This window comes from Simochromis diagramma, unplaced genomic scaffold, assembly GCF_900408965.1.
Source record: "Simochromis diagramma unplaced genomic scaffold, fSimDia1.1 OVJJ01000205.1, whole genome shotgun sequence".
In the NCBI taxonomy this organism is placed as follows: domain Eukaryota; kingdom Metazoa; phylum Chordata; class Actinopteri; order Cichliformes; family Cichlidae; genus Simochromis; species Simochromis diagramma.
The window spans coordinates 13,464,235-13,483,736 of NW_024386782.1; the positions used below are offsets into that span (position 1 = coordinate 13,464,235).

The window sequence follows — 19,502 nt, forward strand, 5'->3', positions numbered from 1 at the left end:
ATCTTATAGTTACATTTGATTGAGACGCCACAAATCAAGAGAAAGGTTGTAGAGAAAGGGGAGATAGAGGGTTAGCCACTTTGTTATTAAACAAAGAAGCATGTTTGACAAGGTAAATAGATTGATTTTTCTTCTAATTTAGCAAAACCTCAAACTTTAAAAAATATTCTCCTTGCTTCCAATTGAAACCAAATGTCTAGCCGTATTTCTAGCAAGACATTTCTAACCGTTTAAATGTGTAGAAACTGTCGATTACATATTAACGTTTATTTCTGATAGTTGTCGAGATCGTGGAAGGACTAAAATCGCAATAATCCCCATGTTAATACCTTAACTTTTAACCTAAAAGATTTTTTAAAGGAAAAACAGGGCACTAATAGTCTTTCTAATCATCAACTGATAGTATTGATAAATTCCACTGTTATCTCGATAACAAGAGGCCTTAACTCACAACGGATCCATGCAAAAACACATTTAATTCTTCAGATATCCAACTACCTTTGATAATAATAAAGTAGACGAGACAATCATGTACCAACATACAAGAAACTGTTCACTGCAAGACATTTAAGAGTCATTTGACACTGATCTGTAAACGTTTTTTACACGTAGAGTTACTTGTCGTTGTTTGAGCACCTTCAGACCTATAATCAGTTAACTGTAGTGCAGCTGAAAAAAAAAACTGTAACAAAAGTTTCAGGTTTACTCTGCAAAGGGATTGACCTATTGAAAGTGATTGTGCTCATTAGGGTCATGGGACAGACGTACCACAAGAGGGCGCCCTCACTTATGACTACAGTAGACTGATTTTTTTTTCTTTTTCCCTTTTTCTTACAGAGGAACAGAAATCATCTAGAGTTACATACAGTCTGTGGTTTCCAGGCAGGTCTGGTCAATCATAGCACCATACAATAGCACGTACACAAGAGAAGAGAATAAGGAAACACGCACAACACAGTTAAAGTTGAGCTGTAAATGAGCTACATTGTATCAACAGCAGTGTTAATGGTTGCTTATCAGTCAAATGTAGGACTCGGAGCAGGCAGGCAGAGAGTGTGCAACTAAGTTGTATTGTTATTATTCCAGTCATGCTACATGTAGTGATGTGAATGAGGTGACTCAAGGAGCTGAGCATGCCTGGATTTGTCTCATGTCAGAGTTTGTTGCATTGGAGTTGATCATGGCAGTCTACATGTTGTTTTTTAAGTGGTTTCCAGTGTTGTAGCAGCAGTTTAGCACCCAGTATTTTTTCATTTATTTGTTTGTTTTTTTGGCTCAAACAGGAAAACATGAGGCTCAACTGGAGGTCCGATATGTGCCAGTCCTTCTGTGAGTGATTCATAGTTCTTGTGGACTGTATTTTTGCTTGGAGGCAGCTTGTAAACAATATTATGCAACTGGACAACGCGCAAGTGGGTCATCAGCCAACCAGGGCAGGCAGCATTTTGCGAGATTGCATGAATGTAATCGGTGATAACCAGTCGGTTTTGCTCTTAGGGAGCTAGTCAGAGTCAGTTAACTCATGTCAAATCTAACAACATAAATACTGAAACAAACAAACACAGTTTTAAGGTTCCCCAAGAGAAAGTAGTGGTTCTGTAGTCCCTTGTCTTCCACATTGAAGGCACAGGATGAGCACGTAGCTGCAGTGAGAGTAGGTTTGGCACCGAAGATTGAGTATGCTGTGACAGGAAGTCCCTCCCAATCAGTAAAAGTCACTCCTGACTCGCTCGTCTCTTCTCCAGCTTCATTTTCAGCTCCTCATTGAGCGCTGTGGACAACCAGGGATAAAAAAATTTGGGATTAAAGGACTGCAGATAAACTGCCGCAAATGAAATCAGCACATCTTGTACTCACTCTGTGTGAGAGGTGAAGGGGAGAGGATGAGTCGTCTCATCGGGTTGCTGGGCGAGGCCGGGACTGGTGAGGTCAGAATGCGACGGTCTGGGGCGGGGGACCTGGACAGGGGACTGCTGGAGGACCAACGATCTGCACCAGAATGGGAGCAGTGATCACGATATGCTCTCTGCCTCTCATTGCACATGGTTTATATGACCGGCACAAACCTTGTTTTGGAGGAAGGGCAGGGGCCCTAGGCAGGGGGCTTGAGGGGGCAGTGTGGAGGATCCTCTCTCCGTTCTCATCATTGGCAGAAACATATGCTGATGACATAAACTTAACAAAATTAGTATTAAGAATTTGTTTAAAAAGGTGGGTGAGAAATGTTTAGTAATGCCTCACTTATATTCTCCTCATAAGGCTCCTCGAGTAGGAAAGGCTGAAGAGTTCCTGCTGTTTTCTCTACTAGTGCATCAATGACCTCATGAAGAGTGGCACAGGGGATCTACAAGAAGATACCTCTGTGTTATAATAATAATAACAACAACAATAAAAACAATAACATTAACTTAAAACACACAGCTACAGTGTGTTTCATAGCTTGGATAACAGCTTTACATTAAAAATAAGTATACATGATCTAGCATACAGACAAATAGTCAATCATATGTTATTGACATACTCACCTCCATATACTCATTAGATCTAAACTACGGCTAAAAAAATAATGGGAGAAAGATGAAGGGAGAGATAATCTATAAAAAATTAGTTTTCAGCAGTTGTTAAAAACAAACCACAGATTCACCCGACCTGATAGGCTGAGGGAAGCTGTTCTAAAGTTTGGGCACTCCAACTTCAAAAGCACCTCAATATCACCTCAGGCTTAAAAGTAAAAACGTGGAACAGTTAAAAGAACCTGTTCAGATAATCTGACAGGCTGACAGCTGCTGTAAGGTCTCGGTATCTCTGCTAAATAAGCAGAGCCTGGCATGTAGAGCTTTATATGTTAACAGTAGAATTTTAAAGTGGATTCTGAACATCACTGGAAGCCAGTGAAGAGCAGCAAGAATAGAGGTGCCTCATCCTGGGCCAGTGACCTTTTAATAGCAATCTTAAAGTTGTAAATTATGAAATGACAGCGACCGATTTTTGCAGCGTTTTTTAAATGAAAGAATCAAGTCTGGATTCTCTTGGAGGTGTATTTCAAATTTCAGTTGCAGGTCAAAAATAATACCAAGGATTTTAGAAGATCTGATATTGGTGGAGATGGGGAACAATGTAATTGGCTGGCCTCCCTAGAGAAGTTGTCAGGGCTGAACACAAGAGCCTCAGTTTTACCAGTGTTGAGATGGAGAAAATGTAAATGCATGCAAATATTAATGGCAGTGAAGCATTTGCTGAGGTAGGAGAGGGCCCTGAGGTTGTTGGGCCTAACAGAAAAGTATAGCTGTGTATCATCAGCATAGCAAAGTAGCTGTTAAGCAGAAGACCGAGGGGTACTGCATATAAACAAACAAAAACCGGTCCAAAGATTGAGCCTTGGGGACTCCACATACAAGAAGCACAAATGAGGACATATAATTGTTAATATGAAGTATAGCCCTGATTCTCCTGCTTTATTCAATCTCTCTACTCAAATTTACAATTTATGTCTTACAGTTCTATTTTCAAATAATGTTTTTAAGGCCTTCTGTGTGCCAAAATATCCACAAAAAATCCTCAAAACTTGAAAACTCAAAAAGCTTTAAAGTATTAATGTGAGGACAGAGCTATATTTGATTTTGACCAGCTGTCAGTACAGAGAAAATAAAAGCTCTGAAGAGATCTGAAACATCAAGTTTGTATCTGACATCCTGCATAAAAACTCTTTTTTTTTTTTTTTAATTATCCAACATAGAGCATCATGGTTAAGTAGCTGTGATGGGACTGATTCACAATAAAAGAGGTGAACTGAGACCCGTGTTTTTAATAATCTCATGCCTCAGTCTATTCAGTTGGATTTAAGCGGTTTGATGTTTGCAAAAATAAACAAACAACAACACACATTTCTTCAATAAAAACACAGCCATGATGTAATGTTAAAACTCTGAACCTATAACAGTAAGGTCTATGAGTTTTTGATCAGGGCACAATTTTGTGAATTTTGGCTCTGTGCACCACCACGATCGATTTGAAATGATGCAAATAAACTCTTTGACTCTTAACTTTGATTCAAGACAAAAATAAATAGCATTGCCCATATAGAAATTACATCAATTTTTTATATACAAGCTTAAACATTGTTTTCAGAGGGATTATTTTCAGTGCTTGAATGCAATCCTTTGCATACAAGGATTCTCTGTTGTCTGGAACTCATGGATATCACCAAACAATGTGGTTCCTTCTCTGTGATGCTCTGCCATGCACTGGTGGACTTTGTTCCTCTGGCAGCCATGCATGCACATGCTATAACGCTAATTCTGGTGTATTTTACAGCCGATGTGATCTACTTTGGATCGTGTGCTGTTATTTTCCTTCTGCCCACTCTTCCCATTCTTGAGATAAAAGTTCATCTTGGTTTAATTTTAGCAAAGAATCTTATTCCACAATAATATATTGCTTTCTGTTTCCAAGCAAAGTCTAATCTGATCTTATTGTTCTTAAACGTAAACAGTGGTTTTTGTGTCTTGCCGTAAACCGTCTGCACATTCGTGAAGGCGTCTCTTGATTGCAGGCTTTGACAATGATACACTTACAGTGCCTCCTCGAGTGCTCTTAACTGGCTAGATGTTGTGAAGGGGTTTTTAATCAGTTAATTCCACAATCATCCACTTTACTTGTCTGTTATGGTCTTTAACATCTTTTAGTGTTGCTGAGCTGGAGAATGAAAGTATTTTTAGAAGCAGGTTTCGCCATTTGAAAGCCATAGTGATGACACTTGTGGCAGTTATTCATATGTGTCATCTGACCTAACTTTTGATGGTCACTGAGATATAAAAGAATCAGCAGTCAAATCTGATAAACATTTTAAAAATGTGCCGACTTAACACCAAAATAAGATTTAAAATCACTGTTTTGTTACCACTTTTACTTGTGGTAGAAGTCTTGTATCTTGTGTCTCCTAAATGAAAAAAGGCACCCATGTCCACAATGTGTAATTACTTTTGAGCCTGTGAAAATGCTGTAGTTTCTAAATGGCTGATGCAATAATTGTTAAAATCCTTCCTTTTCCTTGTGTTTACGTCAATCACACCATTCCTGATCCACTGTGGTGTACACTAGAAAAATCAAACCTCTTCTCCTTTTCCTAATACTCATGAATCTGAAAGTAGGTCAGTTATACTAACATGTTTTACATTCCTCTTATGAAATGTTGTAAAACTGTAACTGATGACACTTGTGCACTTACAGGATTTTCAACATCAATGACATAACCACCTTGGTCCCTCTGTGTGACTCTGTAATGTCTGAAAACTGACCTGGAGCCACAAAAAAGAAAAAGACAGCATGTAATGATATTCTAGATAACCTTTGGTGTTTGTGATTTTGTAACTGCGGTATTCAGATATTCAGAATGTGTTTACCCGTTGAGATCCTGTCGAGTAGTAACGGCCAACGAGCATCCGTCTCTGCCTGGACGAAGCAACATGTTGCCACAGTCTGGGTGTCTCTCTAAAAGGACTTCAGCCTCCGTCCGGGACACAGGCCGAAAACATCTGCAGATGAAACACACAGTATTACAGTTAATGTGGTGATATACCAAAGCCACTTTAGATGCAGTGCATCTTCTCTATGTAGCACAGAGGAGCGCTCACGGTGGGATCTCTCCTACTAAAGGAACGGAGAGAGGCGAAGGAGGAGCTCGTGCAGGATTGCGACTTCTCCGCCTGGCTCTTTCTTTGTCCACCACCTCCTGTAGCATTTGTAGCTGCCCCGGCAGCAGTGTGAGATAGGATGGTACATTCAGCTGTAATTGGACAGGAAAAACATGTGAGAGGCAGGCTGGTACAGGGACGCAGGGACAGCAGCTGTGTAAAAGATTAACACCTACATCTATAACAGAGTAGAGGAATCCTTTCCACAGCTCCCGTGATTCCAAGTTTGGTGCCTGGGAAAGACAGCAGCAGCATTTTCTGTCTCAGCAAAGATTTGTTAATTTTAGCATCTTTGCGTCTGAGTGTGTGAGCCAAGTGGCTTACTGTGAGTTTGGTCTCTCCATCCTTCATTTGGAGGATGAGCCTAGCTGCCTCTAGGTTTCTGTCCCGGCTGCAGTCGTCCTTCAGGGACACAAAGCCGCTGAGGTCCAGCTTCTCCACATACTGTTGCACACATAATTATATTTTAGTGCCAGCACACTATTATATGAAAAAAGACACACAAGATGCTATATAATCTGGAACTTACATGAGTGTCCTTGGCGTTGTTGAAGAAATACAAAGAATTCCCACACAGGCACGTCCACAGCCGCCTGGATGCCTGTCACATACAGATGGACACACAGACCTGAACTAAAAATGTTAAACCAAAAAGGGCCAGTGCTGTCTTCCCAGTCAGTGTAATGGATATTTTCCTTTTATCACCCCCACATTTCCTGTCCCTGGAGATGGCTGTAGTGAGTGAGCCTCAGCTGCTGTCAGTCTGTGGCCATGGATCACTGCGACACCCTGCACCTGAGCCATGCTCACATTACATGTCCACATTGCATTAAAAAGGAGCCTAATCAGAGAGGGGTAGGACACCTGGGGAGTGTCTTCTTTATCGTCTTCCCTATAAATAAAGCTAATACGTGAAAGTATCCTTGGGCAAAACTGCCAATTTCTCTGTGTAACTTTATTTGAAATCTAGGATATGTATTTCAGAGATCAGACTGGCGGATCAATAATTCAAAAGATTGAGTGTCTGTGAGTCAGCTAATGGATTCTGAGTGGAAATACTTGGCTGGGATACCGTTTGTGACAATCAGATGCCCCGTTATCAACAAAATACAGTCCTGTTCGGTTCATGTGGCAACCGAAATAACATGTAATGTTTGACAGCAGTCGTGATTTCTGTCATTCAGACGCTGTGATTAGATGCTACATCGTTGCATGCTTTGCCTCCAATATGCTTCACCGCTGTGTGAATTAAATAAATCCCCGCCAGCAGCAGCAGTGCAGTTTCGCCTCACCCATTCTCGCACAATAAGGAAGTTGACAGCTCTCTGGGAATGGTGGCTCAGCCGGTGTGCGGTCCATACACACACACATACACACACACCGACCCCGACTTCCAGCATCTACAGGACGCGCCGAAACCAAAATACGGCAATTGATGTGCACCGGGTGAGCCTACCTTTTCTTTCGGTCCTCGCTTCTCCAGGTACCCTTCGTAGTAACAGGGCGGGAGCTGTGCCCGCTGCCCCCCTGGTCCGGAGCGCTGCCTGACGGGTGCAGCCGCCATGAGTGTCGCTGGCTGGCCACCGAACGAGGACAAAGGGGCGCTGAGTAATTCGGGGACTGACACGCCTTCCCCGATGAGATAGTGCCGTGGCAATAATCCAACAGCTGGCTGATGCAGCCTGCTGTGTCTGGGGGTCATGCAGACGGGTGGTTATAGAGATTAAAAATGGGACTGGGGGATCATCCCCCAGTCATCCTAAGTATTGAGATGTTTAGTGAGCAAGAAAAAAAAAAAAGAGCATTTGTCGAAACGTCAAAATATGTATTGTGTGATAGTCAACGAAAAAAAAAAAAAAAATCAAAACAAAAACTGTAGCAGTTTAGTTTTACACAGACACACGGGACAAATTACTTAACATTTATTTAAAGAAGCAAATGGACAGCATTCATTCATACACCACATTAATTATACAATACACAAGATTACATTTAGCATAGAGGTAATTCATACATCCTAAAGATAATCCAGGATAATCCCACTTTTAGTCTCAACATTTCTCCCTATTGTGTCACAGTTACAAAAAATGAGGCATTGCATATGGCAAAAGCTAGAATAAAAAAAAAAAAAAACATACAAAAAGTTAGGCTACTTTCACAGAAAATTCAAAAGTGTGCATGATGGGGGGAAAAGAAATAAAAGCTTTATTTCCACAGTAAGAGCAGCAGCTGACAAAAGCTGATCTTAGCCCTTTGTTCTTCATGAATATTATACAAGCTACAGAACAGCTCAACCTGAGCCCCTGAGCCCCTGACCCTCCTCCTCTCCTAAACTTGGGAAGGGGGCTTTTGATTATGTGTAATGAGGCATGTAAACCCACACCTGAACCACAGTTATTAGTCTGCTATGCCAAACCCCCGGTGCAATGCATACCACTAATAACAGAGCACAGATGCAAGCAAAACATTAAGAGGTATCTACTGTGATAGCAATGATGGTATTATGGACTGGGAGACTGAGCCTCAGAGGCACCGTGGGCTTGGGATGGGGTAGATAATGAGAAAGGGGGTAGGGGCACAGGGGCAGGTGGTGAATAACGCATAGTGGGGGAGGGCATAATCCAGTGCTGTGTGCCCTTGCCTGCTGAAAAGACCTGTCTGTTCCACTCTCAGTTTAAATGGAGATGGGAGAGATGAGTGGGGCAGGGGGCGGTCTAACAAGGGGATCATGACAAGAGGAGAAAGTTGGCATTCTAGTGAACAGCACAGACCATGACAGTTCATAGTTTGCTTGTAATAGGCTTAATTGGAACTGAAACCAGCCATTGTGCAAAGGTCCTTCCTTATTATTTGTAAATTCAGTACACAGTCACTGGAAGATAGTAACCCCCATCAGGTCTGATGCAGTTTCGGCCTGAAAACTGAGGCAGGTACAAAAAAACACCAAACACACATCAGATTAAATTCCACGCATCAAATTGGAGGTTAGAATAATAAGGCCAAGCTCACCCGAGCACTGACGTGGAAAATGCACCAGTGACAGAAAGTTCATGAAACAAACAGCTGAATTATAAAAAAAAAAAAAAAAAAAAAAAAATCCCACAGAACATTATGAGTGACACTGCCAGCAGTATCAAGAGAGCCTGAGAAAACAGGAACTAAAAGAACATGGTTTTGGCTTTGGTGTAACGTTGCACAACATGAACGGTGGGATGCTGCATGTAATCATCTGAAATATCAACACAATTGTGCACACGAACAGCCCTTTGCATTTTGGAAATTTAAAAAAGAAAAAAAATTCTTTGGCATCCATGTTGAATAAAAGGAGGGCAGTATGATCTAGGTTGTAAGTAAATGAATTCACCTATAACTTCATAACCTGCGTTACATAGATAATGTTAAATTGTAATTTTTAGAGTTTAACTGCAATTCTTTTTGTTAATGCTAAAACTACCAATGTTTAGAAAAAATACATCTATTGATTCACTCACGCTGTTTCAACATCTGCAAACTAAATCTTAGGACAAACTACCCAACATAGATTTGGTAAGAAACAGCCAACAAACATCACATAATAGTGTTGCTGAATAAGGAGCTAAGAAGAAACTCTGTGACCACTAGAGGGCGGCAGAGACTAAACGTTGATAAAGGGTAGCCAGTCCTCCATGTTGGCGCACAGTACTAAGGCCTTAAGGTACAGAGATTAAAAATGGGAGTGTATGAATAGTGTTTAGAGGAACGCATGCATGTGTGTAGTACCAATATGAACAATGCATAGAACGAAACGTAATATTCTGAGTATAAAAACAGGATAAGGAAAATAAAGTTGTTGCACTTAAGAGTTTGTAGACCATTTCTTCCCCAAACACCATTCTCTCTCAGCATTTCTTAATCAGTCCTGGTGATAGAGGTGTAGTGTAAAAAGTGCACAGGTGCATAGAGAATGGCTATAAAACTCAGGATATGACAGAAGCACCCAAATATTACGATATAATTTGGCTCATCGAACATTCCTCTGCCCTTGATGTTTTTACAAATCTGTGTGTACTCTTTAACCTTGAGATACAAAAAAATATTGGTCATTGTCTTGATATTTACCCTTTATATAATCTTTGTTATCAAGAGATTTGGTAATCCTTTATCCTCCACTCTTCACAAACTTAACCCCTGCTGTTTTCAGTGTGGCAGAGGGACCATCACTTCAACATAGTTGGTCGGGAAGTATCCTGATTTTCCACAGAGGCTTCCTTCATACCAGTTCTCATCGATTTGAGAGACCAATTTAATGATGTCACCCTCCTGGAAGCCCAGCTCTCCGTCATTCTCTGGCTCAAAGTCATACATGGCCTTACAGCAAGGCTCAGCTGAAGAAAGAGACAGAGGCACAGAGATGGAGAAAGGGAGGAAAAACAAAACAAAAAACAAATACAGTTATTCCATGGAAACAATTTCCCTTCAACGAGGTTAGTATATTCTCCTTTGAAAGGTTTTCATTATAGGGAATTTAACACCAATGTTTTCCAGTCCACTCTGTAGCCATGAAGTCCAAGTCATAAAAACGGGAAACATAAAGACTTTTAAGTTAGTCACCAGTGTGCTTAAGGAGAATCCTTCTGAACCTCAAGAAATCAACGCAGGAGTACAAATCAGGCTACATATTTTCCCCATTATTTTCTTCTCTTTTGTCTGAGAATTGATTCAGACTTTAAACTGCAAATTAAATATTTGGGTACATCATGATTGTTTTTTTTTCTTGAGATTCAGAAGATTCAGTCATCAGTGCACTAAGCTGTCAGATACATACAACTTCATACATAATACCATACTCAATGGTTATTTTTTGTTTTTGTTTGCCAATGAATGAATGTATCTGCAGCCTTTGTTATTAATTGACCCACCAATCACAGTGTAGCAAAGCTAGTGAGACACTTCACACTAATGCATAAACTTTTCTGCTACAAAGATGTGCAACAGGCTGAGTAGTGGTAGTAGTAATAGTTTTAAGTTCAGTGCAAGTGACACATTTTCTTCCTCTGTCCACTCACGCCGTCTGTTCTTGATGGACGGTCTTTGGAAGGATGGCCCTTGATACTGTGCTGTGTTTGCTTAATGTTGCACAAGGAAAGACACATCAGTCATATGAATGAGACGCACGCACGCACACGCACGCACGCACACGCACGCACGCACACGCACGCACGCACACGCACGCACACGCACGCACACGCACGCACACGCACGCACACGCACGCACACAATATGAAGAGGGAAAAAACAGAAAGAAAGAAGTGTACCAGAAGAGTAAGCTGGAGGGCTTGAAGCGGATGAAGAGTATCCTCCGTTTGAGTGTTCTACTTCTCCAAAATCAAAGGCTGGTTTGGGTTTGGGTGTGTACTCTTGTCTTGGGCGAGACTGAGCATCATTTACCCTGCAAACAATCAGAATCACAAACCATTACCTCTTTGAGCTCACAAGTAGAAGATGTGCCAATACAAATACAGACATGCTAACAAAGAGTTAGCCGATCTTATTTTGGGCTTTAATCCAATCACAAAAACTAGACACATTTTATTAAAAGAAAACAAAATGATCTAAAGTTCTAAACTAAGCTGATATTTTGTTTCTCTAACAGAAAAACAAAAAACTAAACATATTTTGCAGCTTGGTATTCATTGGATGTAATCAGATGGATAAAAGATACGACTGAATCATCCTGTCATGAGCCAGAGGACGAAGCCTCAACATACAAAAGGCAAGCCACTTTCCAAAAATAGTCTGGTGCTGACCTTTCTCTCAGTTTGTCAGAAAGCTCCTCCATGATCTGTGTGGCCTGTCTGTGATACTGCAGCAGAGACTCCACAAAAGACGACAGCTGACTCACCTGCTCCACCTACAAAGGCAGAAACACGATGAGTATTTAAAAAACAGAAAAAAGAAACGAAACATGGTGACAGCAAATACCACACCAAACAGGTTTGACGGGTTTCGCGTAACTGCACAGCACATTGGAAAATAACAAGGCAAGTCAGCTGATACGTACTGTCCTTAAATACTTGTGTGTTTTGATGTTGGAGAACCTGTTAGCTGCCAACTACATGTATTTCCAAAACATGCAACAGTGAAACAGTTGGGCAATGTAATTTCACATGGTTCTCATGTTCGCTACGTAGTTTCTTATGTGACTTGCCACTCTTTTCTCAGTTTAGTGCTACTGTATTAATGCACCATTACAGACTTTAACAAGTAATGCATCAGCATACCTTGCATTATAATACATTTCCTCCTAGACTTAGATCTGCAAGTACTGGTACACAGATAGCTTGGCAGCCACAAAATCTGCCCTAAATCATTATTCTTGCTAAAATGATTAAAGATGACTATAGACTAAATAACCATGTTTGTTGACACTGAACTAGGTTAACAATTGGTCAAAATTAAAAGCTACTGCTGCTTTTAAACTCATTGGGGATCTCTTGTCACAATACATTCAGTCTCTATCACAGTATTGTTCATTATGCATAATGCTGTAGAATAACAAAGAGTGTCTCACTGGCACTCCTGCAGATATATAATCTAAGTTTATACAGTCTTCCTACAGGTTAATCCTTTTGGTCTTACACAGAGCCACAAATGTGGCATTAATCACATCAATACTTTTGTTACATCAGACTCATTAAACAATGTCAGGTTTTCTTACAACTATCTGTTGAAGGAACTTGGCGCAGCAGTTCTAAAAGCCACATTGTACTACTTAATACTCACATCTGTCTCCAGGAGGTTGTGCATTGAGCGCTCAGCCAGTTCTTTGGACTCGTGGAACTTTTCCAGGGCCTGCCTGATCTCTTCATCTTGGATTTTACCTTGACGTTTCTTTTTATAGTCATAGTCTAGACGGCGGCCCTCCAACTTCTTCAGGTGGAACTGCAAAGTGGGGGTGGGAGATTAGTGTTACAATTAGGAGGATGAAATTTCACAGAATATATACTATCATACAAACATCAAAAGATTTTCACTTGTTCATAACTGCTTTGACAAATGTTCTTTGTCATTAGTGTAATTCAATGTCAGCTTGGATTCTGAATACTTTTTTATAACATTGTAACTCACATGCAGACTGCAGAGCTCATTAGTGAATGCCTAGGCCTGTATGCGCAAAATCTTTTGAGTCTACCTGAATGTCTTTGATGTCCTTTTCAGCGATTCCCTGCAGTGGGTCAATAAAGTTCTGCTTCACATCAATATCCAGCGCATCCTTGACCTCAGCCAACCTCTTCATTGACTCTCCTGCATCTATAAGAGCCCCACCTGTGGAAAATGCACACGCAATTAGCATGAGCATGCCTAAGATAATATGAGTCATGTAATTAGCAACAATCAAACACAACAAAGCCCCCAAATTAACAATGTCTGTCGGCAACCCCCTCACAAATGCACACAACTCCCCTATCATACTGTCCACATTCTTGTGTCTTTTCCTAATTTAAAGCATATGCTATCAAGTATAACATGCCTCTTCTACCTTATATCTTTTCCTGCTATTAACTGCTGTTCTTACCAAAGTTGCTACTCTCGCCGATTTCATGTCCATATTTAGTCATACACTCCCCCAGCAGGCCCTCAGCCTGGGGGTAGCCTGGACTGTTGACCTGCCCACGGATTTTGGAAACTGTGGAGAGCATGCTAAGCTTAGCTCTCGTTGCTGGATTAGGCTGGATGTACTCTGATGTTTTATTGAGGACTTCCACTACTGCTTTGCTAGTAATATCAGCTTTCTGGTGGCACACAAGAAATGAAAAAAATTAAATGCAAGTTGAATGCCATTAGGGCCACTTATGTAAATCAAAGGAAGCTGGAAGAAATTATTTCAACAAGCTAATACAACTTAAACACATGAGCTGTCAGTATTATGTGGAATGCATTAAATACCCTTTCAAGGTCCTTGAAGTCTTCATCCAGTTTGGTTCCCTCTGCACCTCCAACCTTCTCACTCATCAACTGTGAACCCAGAGCAAACAGAAAAATGCAACTGACTGAAATTAACATTCTTACTGGCCTTCACGGAGGATTACGAAGACTGAAAAAGAAAAATATTTCATATAAAATTTCTATTGATATCCCTGTGAATGTTTCTGAAAACTGTAAGCCACTTTTTCTACAAATGTTGTAAACATTCGAGCTTGACAAATTCTGGCTTCTCTAAATAATCTCCAGAGAATCTAAAATGCTGGTTGTCTGCGCCAACACAAAATCCCTAACCCTTTGCATACAACTCTATCCACTTCCAGATCCAAGGACACCTGTGCTTTTAGAATAGAATAGAATTCAACTTTATTGTCATTGCACATGTCACAAGTACAAGGCAACAAAATGCAGTTTGTTTCCATCCAGAAGTGCTTTAGCCATGATACAGATATATTACAAATATATATTAGCAATAATATAGAGATGTGAGTATATTACAGAAATGGGTCTATTATGGTATGTTATAATGTACACGGTATGAAGTATGTTATGAATATGCTATAACTATAAGTATGTACAGGCTGTAGTGAGTACAGGCTATGAACAGGATATAAATATGAAAAACTATACAGAATATGAAATTAAAAAAACTATAGAGAAATATGAGATATACAGTTATACAGAAATGTGAACTATGCAGTTTATAAACAGTTGTAGAATTAAAAATTATCGAATTGTACAGAATGATTATTTACAGAGAATTATACAGTAGTGCAGTTAAGATAAATGAGATATGTGGATAATTTCTACAGAGGCTATATAAAGTGCTAGTGGTTGTGAGTGGTGGCTCAGTCCATGTTATTATTGTGTGTATGAGGGTACAGTTGTCCATTGTGTGTGTAGGTGGTTGTGGGTGTGTTTATGTCCAGTCCATGTGTTAACGTGGGTCAGATGTCAGGAGGCAGAGTTCAGGAGTCTGACAGCTGTGGGGAAGAAGCTGTTCCGGAACCTGGTGGTCTTAGTCCGGAGGCTCCTGTAGCGCCTCCCAGAGGGCAGGAGGGTGAAGAGTCCATGTGATGGGTGACTGGGGTCTTTGATGATTTTCCCAGCCCTTTTCAGACACCGCTTCCTGTAGATGTCCTTTATGGCAGGAAGTGGTGCTCCGGCGATGCGTTGGGCAGTTTTCACAACCCTCTGCAACGCCTTCGCTTTTGTTGCTTTTAAAACGTTGTTGTTTATCTTTCAAGATTTTGTTTCAATTAACTCCCAAGTTCCAATACTTGTCCATTTTCCATGGGGGAAGCAACCTCCTCAGCTCTGTGTGAGGGACTGAGTTCTTTCCTCTTTACTTAGAACCATAATTCCATAAGGAATTATACTAGAAGTTTTCCTTTTTTCCATTAGGCCAGCACAGACTTTTAGCAGAGTTTCCTACACTACAGCCACATCCATGGATAATTTTAATAATCACAGATGCAGGCTTCATCTTTCTTCCACTAGGTCTCCTGGCAAGCCAAACAGAGGCTCATTGTGTGTGTGCGCTCTTATTTCAGTTCAGTCCAGTGCAGCTGTCAGCAACACACTACACATAAAACTCTATGAACAGATGGATCGATCAATCTCTCCAGTTTATTGTACACAGGCCTGGCAATGTTTTTTCCTAACCTTCAATGACTCTGAAATTCGCCCTAAGCACCTATCACCAAAGGGTTCATGGGAAATAGATTAGCCCTGGATGTTTCCCTATTTAGAAACTGAAATCAAAGAATCTCTTTGTACCAGATGAGAAGTTGTTATGCACAGTGGGAAGTCAAAACTTAGCTCATTGCAGCTCTGTGGTTTTCTGCCCTTATAACAAATCTGATCTGATCTGAAACTAATCAAAGGCTTGAGTTAAAAATACAACTATTTTTCTGTGCTTTATTGAACACATACAAACACACATTCCCATTGCAGGAGGGAAAAAAGTGAGTGAACATTTGGCTTTAATAACTCACCGAACCTCCAGCAATGACCTCAAACAAGCAATTAGGTGCAGATCTGACCTTGCAATGTTAGCCATCTTCTATTGAGCACCACACGAGACAGTGGCAGGTTTAATTCAGCTTAGTCCAAGAAATGTCTTTGGCCAACAAGAAAAGTAAAACCAATTCAGCTCCTGTGAAAGGGTTTGGCTTCAGTATACTAAGGAGCAGAAATTACCACTTTAAAATCAAATTCATTTCTAAGTTCAAAATGGGCTAATTATAATGAATTATAATGTCAAATGGGGCCAAGCAGGCCCCATTTGAGCTGACATATTTTCTGCAAAAATATGTTGGATGATCCATATGACACCATGACCCTTATGGATGTACAGAAACAAAACACAGTCTGACAAGATGACTGGCAGTCTCCAAAAACTGGCAAAAAGGGAATACTGTAGCCAAAAGATGCAAAGCACAATGCCAAAACCCTACACACTTCCTCCCTTTCGGGGTCACCACAACAGATGATCTCCCTCCATCTCATCCTATCCCTAACATTCTCTTTTTTCACACCAACACTGAGGATCTCTTCCACCACTAGCTCCATGAATCTCCTCTGTGGTCTTCCTCTGTTCCTCTGGCATGGCAGCTCTATATTATTGGTAAAAACACAAAATTCTGACCTGGGCCTGCATGTCTGGGGTATTTGTTTGGGATATTTTAATAAGACAAAGGGTAAAGCAACACAAAGTCCTTCTAATAAGGAGCAAATTAAAAATGGCCTCTGAAGAATGGCAGAAATTTGTGCAACACTGGCGGCCACATGCCGAGGAGAGATTAGTCTGTCAAACATAAAAGAAATCCTAATAATCTGAGTAATTAAAGGTGCACTGATTTTTTGATACAGTTATGAACCATTCAGCATTTATGTGATATTGCACAGGGATTTGGCACTTCAATTATAAACTGTAAAACATGCTGAAGGGCTTGTTTATTTAGTTGTTTCCTGCAACAGTGGCTATAGGAAATAAAAATTGTGGGGGGTTTTGTGTGGGCAAAGTACTAAAAACAGTAATTTGAAAATTCGCACATTTTATTTAAGATTTAACTTTAAAATGTAAATGTAGAATCTATATGTAATTAATATCTAGGCCATATGACGTAAGTCTGTTAGGCAATTACCTTACACAACTAATAACCTCCACCCCATTTTTTTCTTTTTAAACCTGAATGACAAGATGCTTAGCTGTGCTGGGCCAGGTATGTACACCTCAGAAAAAAAAAATACTCAGTATAAATCTTGTGTGTTTGCAGCCATAGCATATTAAATAATTCTTGATTTTTCTATGACAGGAACTGGTCACTGTTCTGTATAGTTAGCAAACCACTTGTGCAGCTAGTTTAGCAAGAACTGGTTTCTGTGGATTCACCTATCCGTTGTTACAGTACTAACATAACAACTAGATCTGTGTTATTACTTGTGAGTTTGAAGCTGGCTTGGGCAGTATCCACATTACTAGGATTCCATTACTTACAATGGAGGACACACACACCCACCGACGTAAGAGCAATCACTTTTATATCACATGATGTTAGCAAAGCTGGTACAGGGACAACGCAGGTCATGGGCAGGTTTTGCATTTACATCAAAGGGCAGCTATTTATGTTTCTCTGATAACAAGCATTACTGTTAATGGATAAGTGGAAGCTGGAGACAAACCCAGTACAATACATTCATGATGTAACAAGAATGCACAGACTTAAATTTGTGTAATCATCTCAATCTAAGCTTTCAAATCCCTCAGCTGTCTATGTTAACGTGTGCTGCTTCAGTTTTTACATGCTTGTTATGTGACATAGGAGATGCTCAGCAATGAGAAAAGCTAATGTTTAAAACACAGCACTGAGCTTATACTTCCTTATTGAAGATGTAAAAAAAAAAAAAAGAACATTACACCAGATGACTGATGAACAGAATATCTAAGAAATAATGACAGATCATTTTACACAGCTGGGAAACATGAAACTTAAACACTTAAAATTAGTTTACTTTTAACTGTTATCATCTTAACAGGACAGCTCATCTGTCTCGGGGTTGTTGCGATACACCAAGAAACAGATAAGGAACCTTAGTTTTGAACAAGACTGGCTAACTGCCCTGCTATGGAAAACAACAACAACAACAACAACAACAAAACACCGAAAAGATATGAAGAAACTCCACCCAACGTACGAGGTCTCTGTTTGGGAGACTGAAAAGAAACCTCCGATTGTCTGCTGCTCTTTTAACGTCAATTTAACAAGAGCACAAGCCAAGTAGTACAAAACTTTGGTAGAAGCTCGGTACAAATACTGTTCCCAGGTCTCACTTTCTTAGGGGGGAAAAGTAATTTATCAGAAAACAGTGGGTGCATAAATACAAATCGTTAGACTTGAGGAAAACAAAACTTTTATAGAAAGATTAACAGCTGGGTTAACCAGTGCTGTGTCAATGTTTCGCTAATTAGCATTAGCTAAGATAAAGTCAACTATTAACTTTCACGTTAGCCGTTACGTTAGCAACACATTTGTCATATTCTGAAATGTTTAACAACAACATAGCCTATGGTATATGCAGCAAGCTGGAGGTGTTTAATTGTTTGTTGTTAAAGTTTTCCGTTCTGCTTAACCAGATAGTCAGAATGCTACATGGCTAACTAAACGACAGGCTAATGTTTAACTGTCGCGCGCTTACCTGAGTGGCTTTGTAAATCTGTTTTTTAAATCCTGCGACGGACATCTTTGCAGGTTTCAGCGTTGCCACCTGGACCTCAAAGAAGGGGGGAAACGTATGGAAAGCAGTTGCTCTGAGTTCACAGCACAAACAGCGACTGAGCAACACGTCTCCAAACTTTGGATCGTGGATGAGAAGTTTGCTAAGCAACCACAGTTTCCTGGCTTCAGGTTCGTGTGGGAGGCTCCATCCGGCTGGATAAAGTAGACCAAAGCACTTCGTGTAGACTAATAAATAAAAATACTAATAAACTGCCCACCTTAAGGTATCGTTACTCCATATTAAAACTGCAAGTACTGAAGCCTAAAGGTTGTTTTTCTATTCTAATAAGTAACTGGTCATTCGTTTTTCATCACGATTTCCACTACTGATTCACCTATTATATTTTCAAATAATATTTTATAGCTGAATATAAAAGATTTAAATGCATTTTAAAAAGTTAAAAAAAAATCTAAAACTTAATTTGAGGTGTTAAATTAATTTACTGAGGACAAAACGAGTTTGTAGGAAGAAAGTCACAGTCAGCTAAAGTGATTTCCTGAACTAACTAATTCTTGCAGATCGATTTTTGTGGTAGATCTATGGTTAATGGCATGTGGAAACTTTAGAGTGTACAGTGTACAAGATCAAGTACAACAATGCTCTTGGCTTTTCACGTTTGGTTTTAGCCCACACCGAACGGTAACCATATGCAAGAACTTTTTTCATGCAGCACTGTGAATTTTTTTAGGTTCTAGTCAGAATGCATTTATCAATTATAGTGCATGATTATTATTTTTTTAAGTGGCAAATTACACTTTTTTTTATATATGCAAATTAACCTTACACCAGCACATTCTTGCATCTTGGTGAGCTCACCATGACTCTTCTGTGGATTTAGGCTGTCTGGATTGCTTCTTTACATTCATGTAATCCCAGTCTGTCTCCATTATATGGTGATCAAGGGTCTGTGGGGATCAGACCATCTGCTGCAACACTCCTAACTCTTCCAGCGGCTGAAGATAGCGCTTCACAACTCCCACTGTCTGGCTTTGGGAGGGGGGGGTTCACAGAAGCATGAATTTGGGACCAGTCTGAAGCCTCCCTGATAATGCTGTACAGTGGAAA

The 19,502-nt window shown here is 40.2% G+C and overlaps 2 protein-coding genes across 3 annotated transcripts; both read right to left on the reverse strand.

Annotated features, from left to right (window-relative positions):
• Positions 1-1,715: 1,715 nt before the first annotated feature.
• stap2a (signal transducing adaptor family member 2a) lies at positions 1,716-7,525 on the reverse strand. The gene is made up of 11 exons (XM_040021976.1): positions 7,150-7,525; positions 6,223-6,294; positions 6,018-6,137; positions 5,870-5,926; positions 5,634-5,785; positions 5,403-5,534; positions 5,228-5,297; positions 2,242-2,344; positions 2,067-2,162; positions 1,858-1,989; positions 1,716-1,771 (listed from the first exon to the last, which is right to left on the reverse strand). Exons 1-11 carry the CDS (start codon positions 7,393-7,395, stop codon positions 1,716-1,718), a joined length of 1,236 nt encoding a protein of 411 aa, XP_039877910.1. The 5' UTR covers positions 7,396-7,525.
• Positions 7,526-7,600: 75 nt separating this feature from the next.
• On the reverse strand, positions 7,601-18,604 carry LOC120727608 (endophilin-A2-like). Of its 2 annotated transcripts, XM_040021977.1 has the most exons (9): positions 18,357-18,604; positions 13,620-13,688; positions 13,249-13,465; positions 12,865-12,998; positions 12,456-12,614; positions 11,480-11,583; positions 10,988-11,121; positions 10,739-10,798; positions 7,601-10,057 (listed from the first exon to the last, which is right to left on the reverse strand). In XM_040021977.1, exons 1-9 carry the CDS (start codon positions 18,399-18,401, stop codon positions 9,870-9,872), a joined length of 1,110 nt encoding a protein of 369 aa, XP_039877911.1. In that variant the 5' UTR covers positions 18,402-18,604; the 3' UTR covers positions 7,601-9,869. The 2 variants fall into 2 exon arrangements, with proteins under 2 accessions (XP_039877911.1, XP_039877912.1); XM_040021978.1 differs by lacking the exon at positions 10,739-10,798 and having other exon boundaries at positions 18,357-18,599.
• Positions 18,605-19,502: the final 898 nt, after the last annotated feature.

Excerpts from the sequence above, each read along its gene's own strand:
- stap2a (XM_040021976.1), bottom strand. The coding sequence starts at position 7,395 with ATGACCCCCAGACACAGCAGGCTGCATCAGCCAGCTGTTGGATTATTG. Across the intron at positions 6,138-6,222 it reads ACAACGCCAAGGACACTCAT|TATGTGGAGAAGCTGGACCT; the intron begins GTAAGTTCCAGA and ends TGTGTGCAACAG. Across the intron at positions 1,772-1,857 it reads CCCTTCACCTCTCACACAGA|CGCTCAATGAGGAGCTGAAA; the intron begins GTGAGTACAAGA and ends GGTTGTCCACAG.
- LOC120727608 (XM_040021977.1), bottom strand. The coding sequence starts at position 18,401 with ATGTCCGTCGCAGGATTTAAAAAACAGATTTACAAAGCCACTCAG. Across the intron at positions 13,466-13,619 it reads ACTTCAAGGACCTTGAAAGG|AAAGCTGATATTACTAGCAA; the intron begins GTATTTAATGCA and ends GTGTGCCACCAG. Across the intron at positions 12,999-13,248 it reads CGGCGAGAGTAGCAACTTTG|GTGGGGCTCTTATAGATGCA; the intron begins GTAAGAACAGCA and ends CATTTTCCACAG.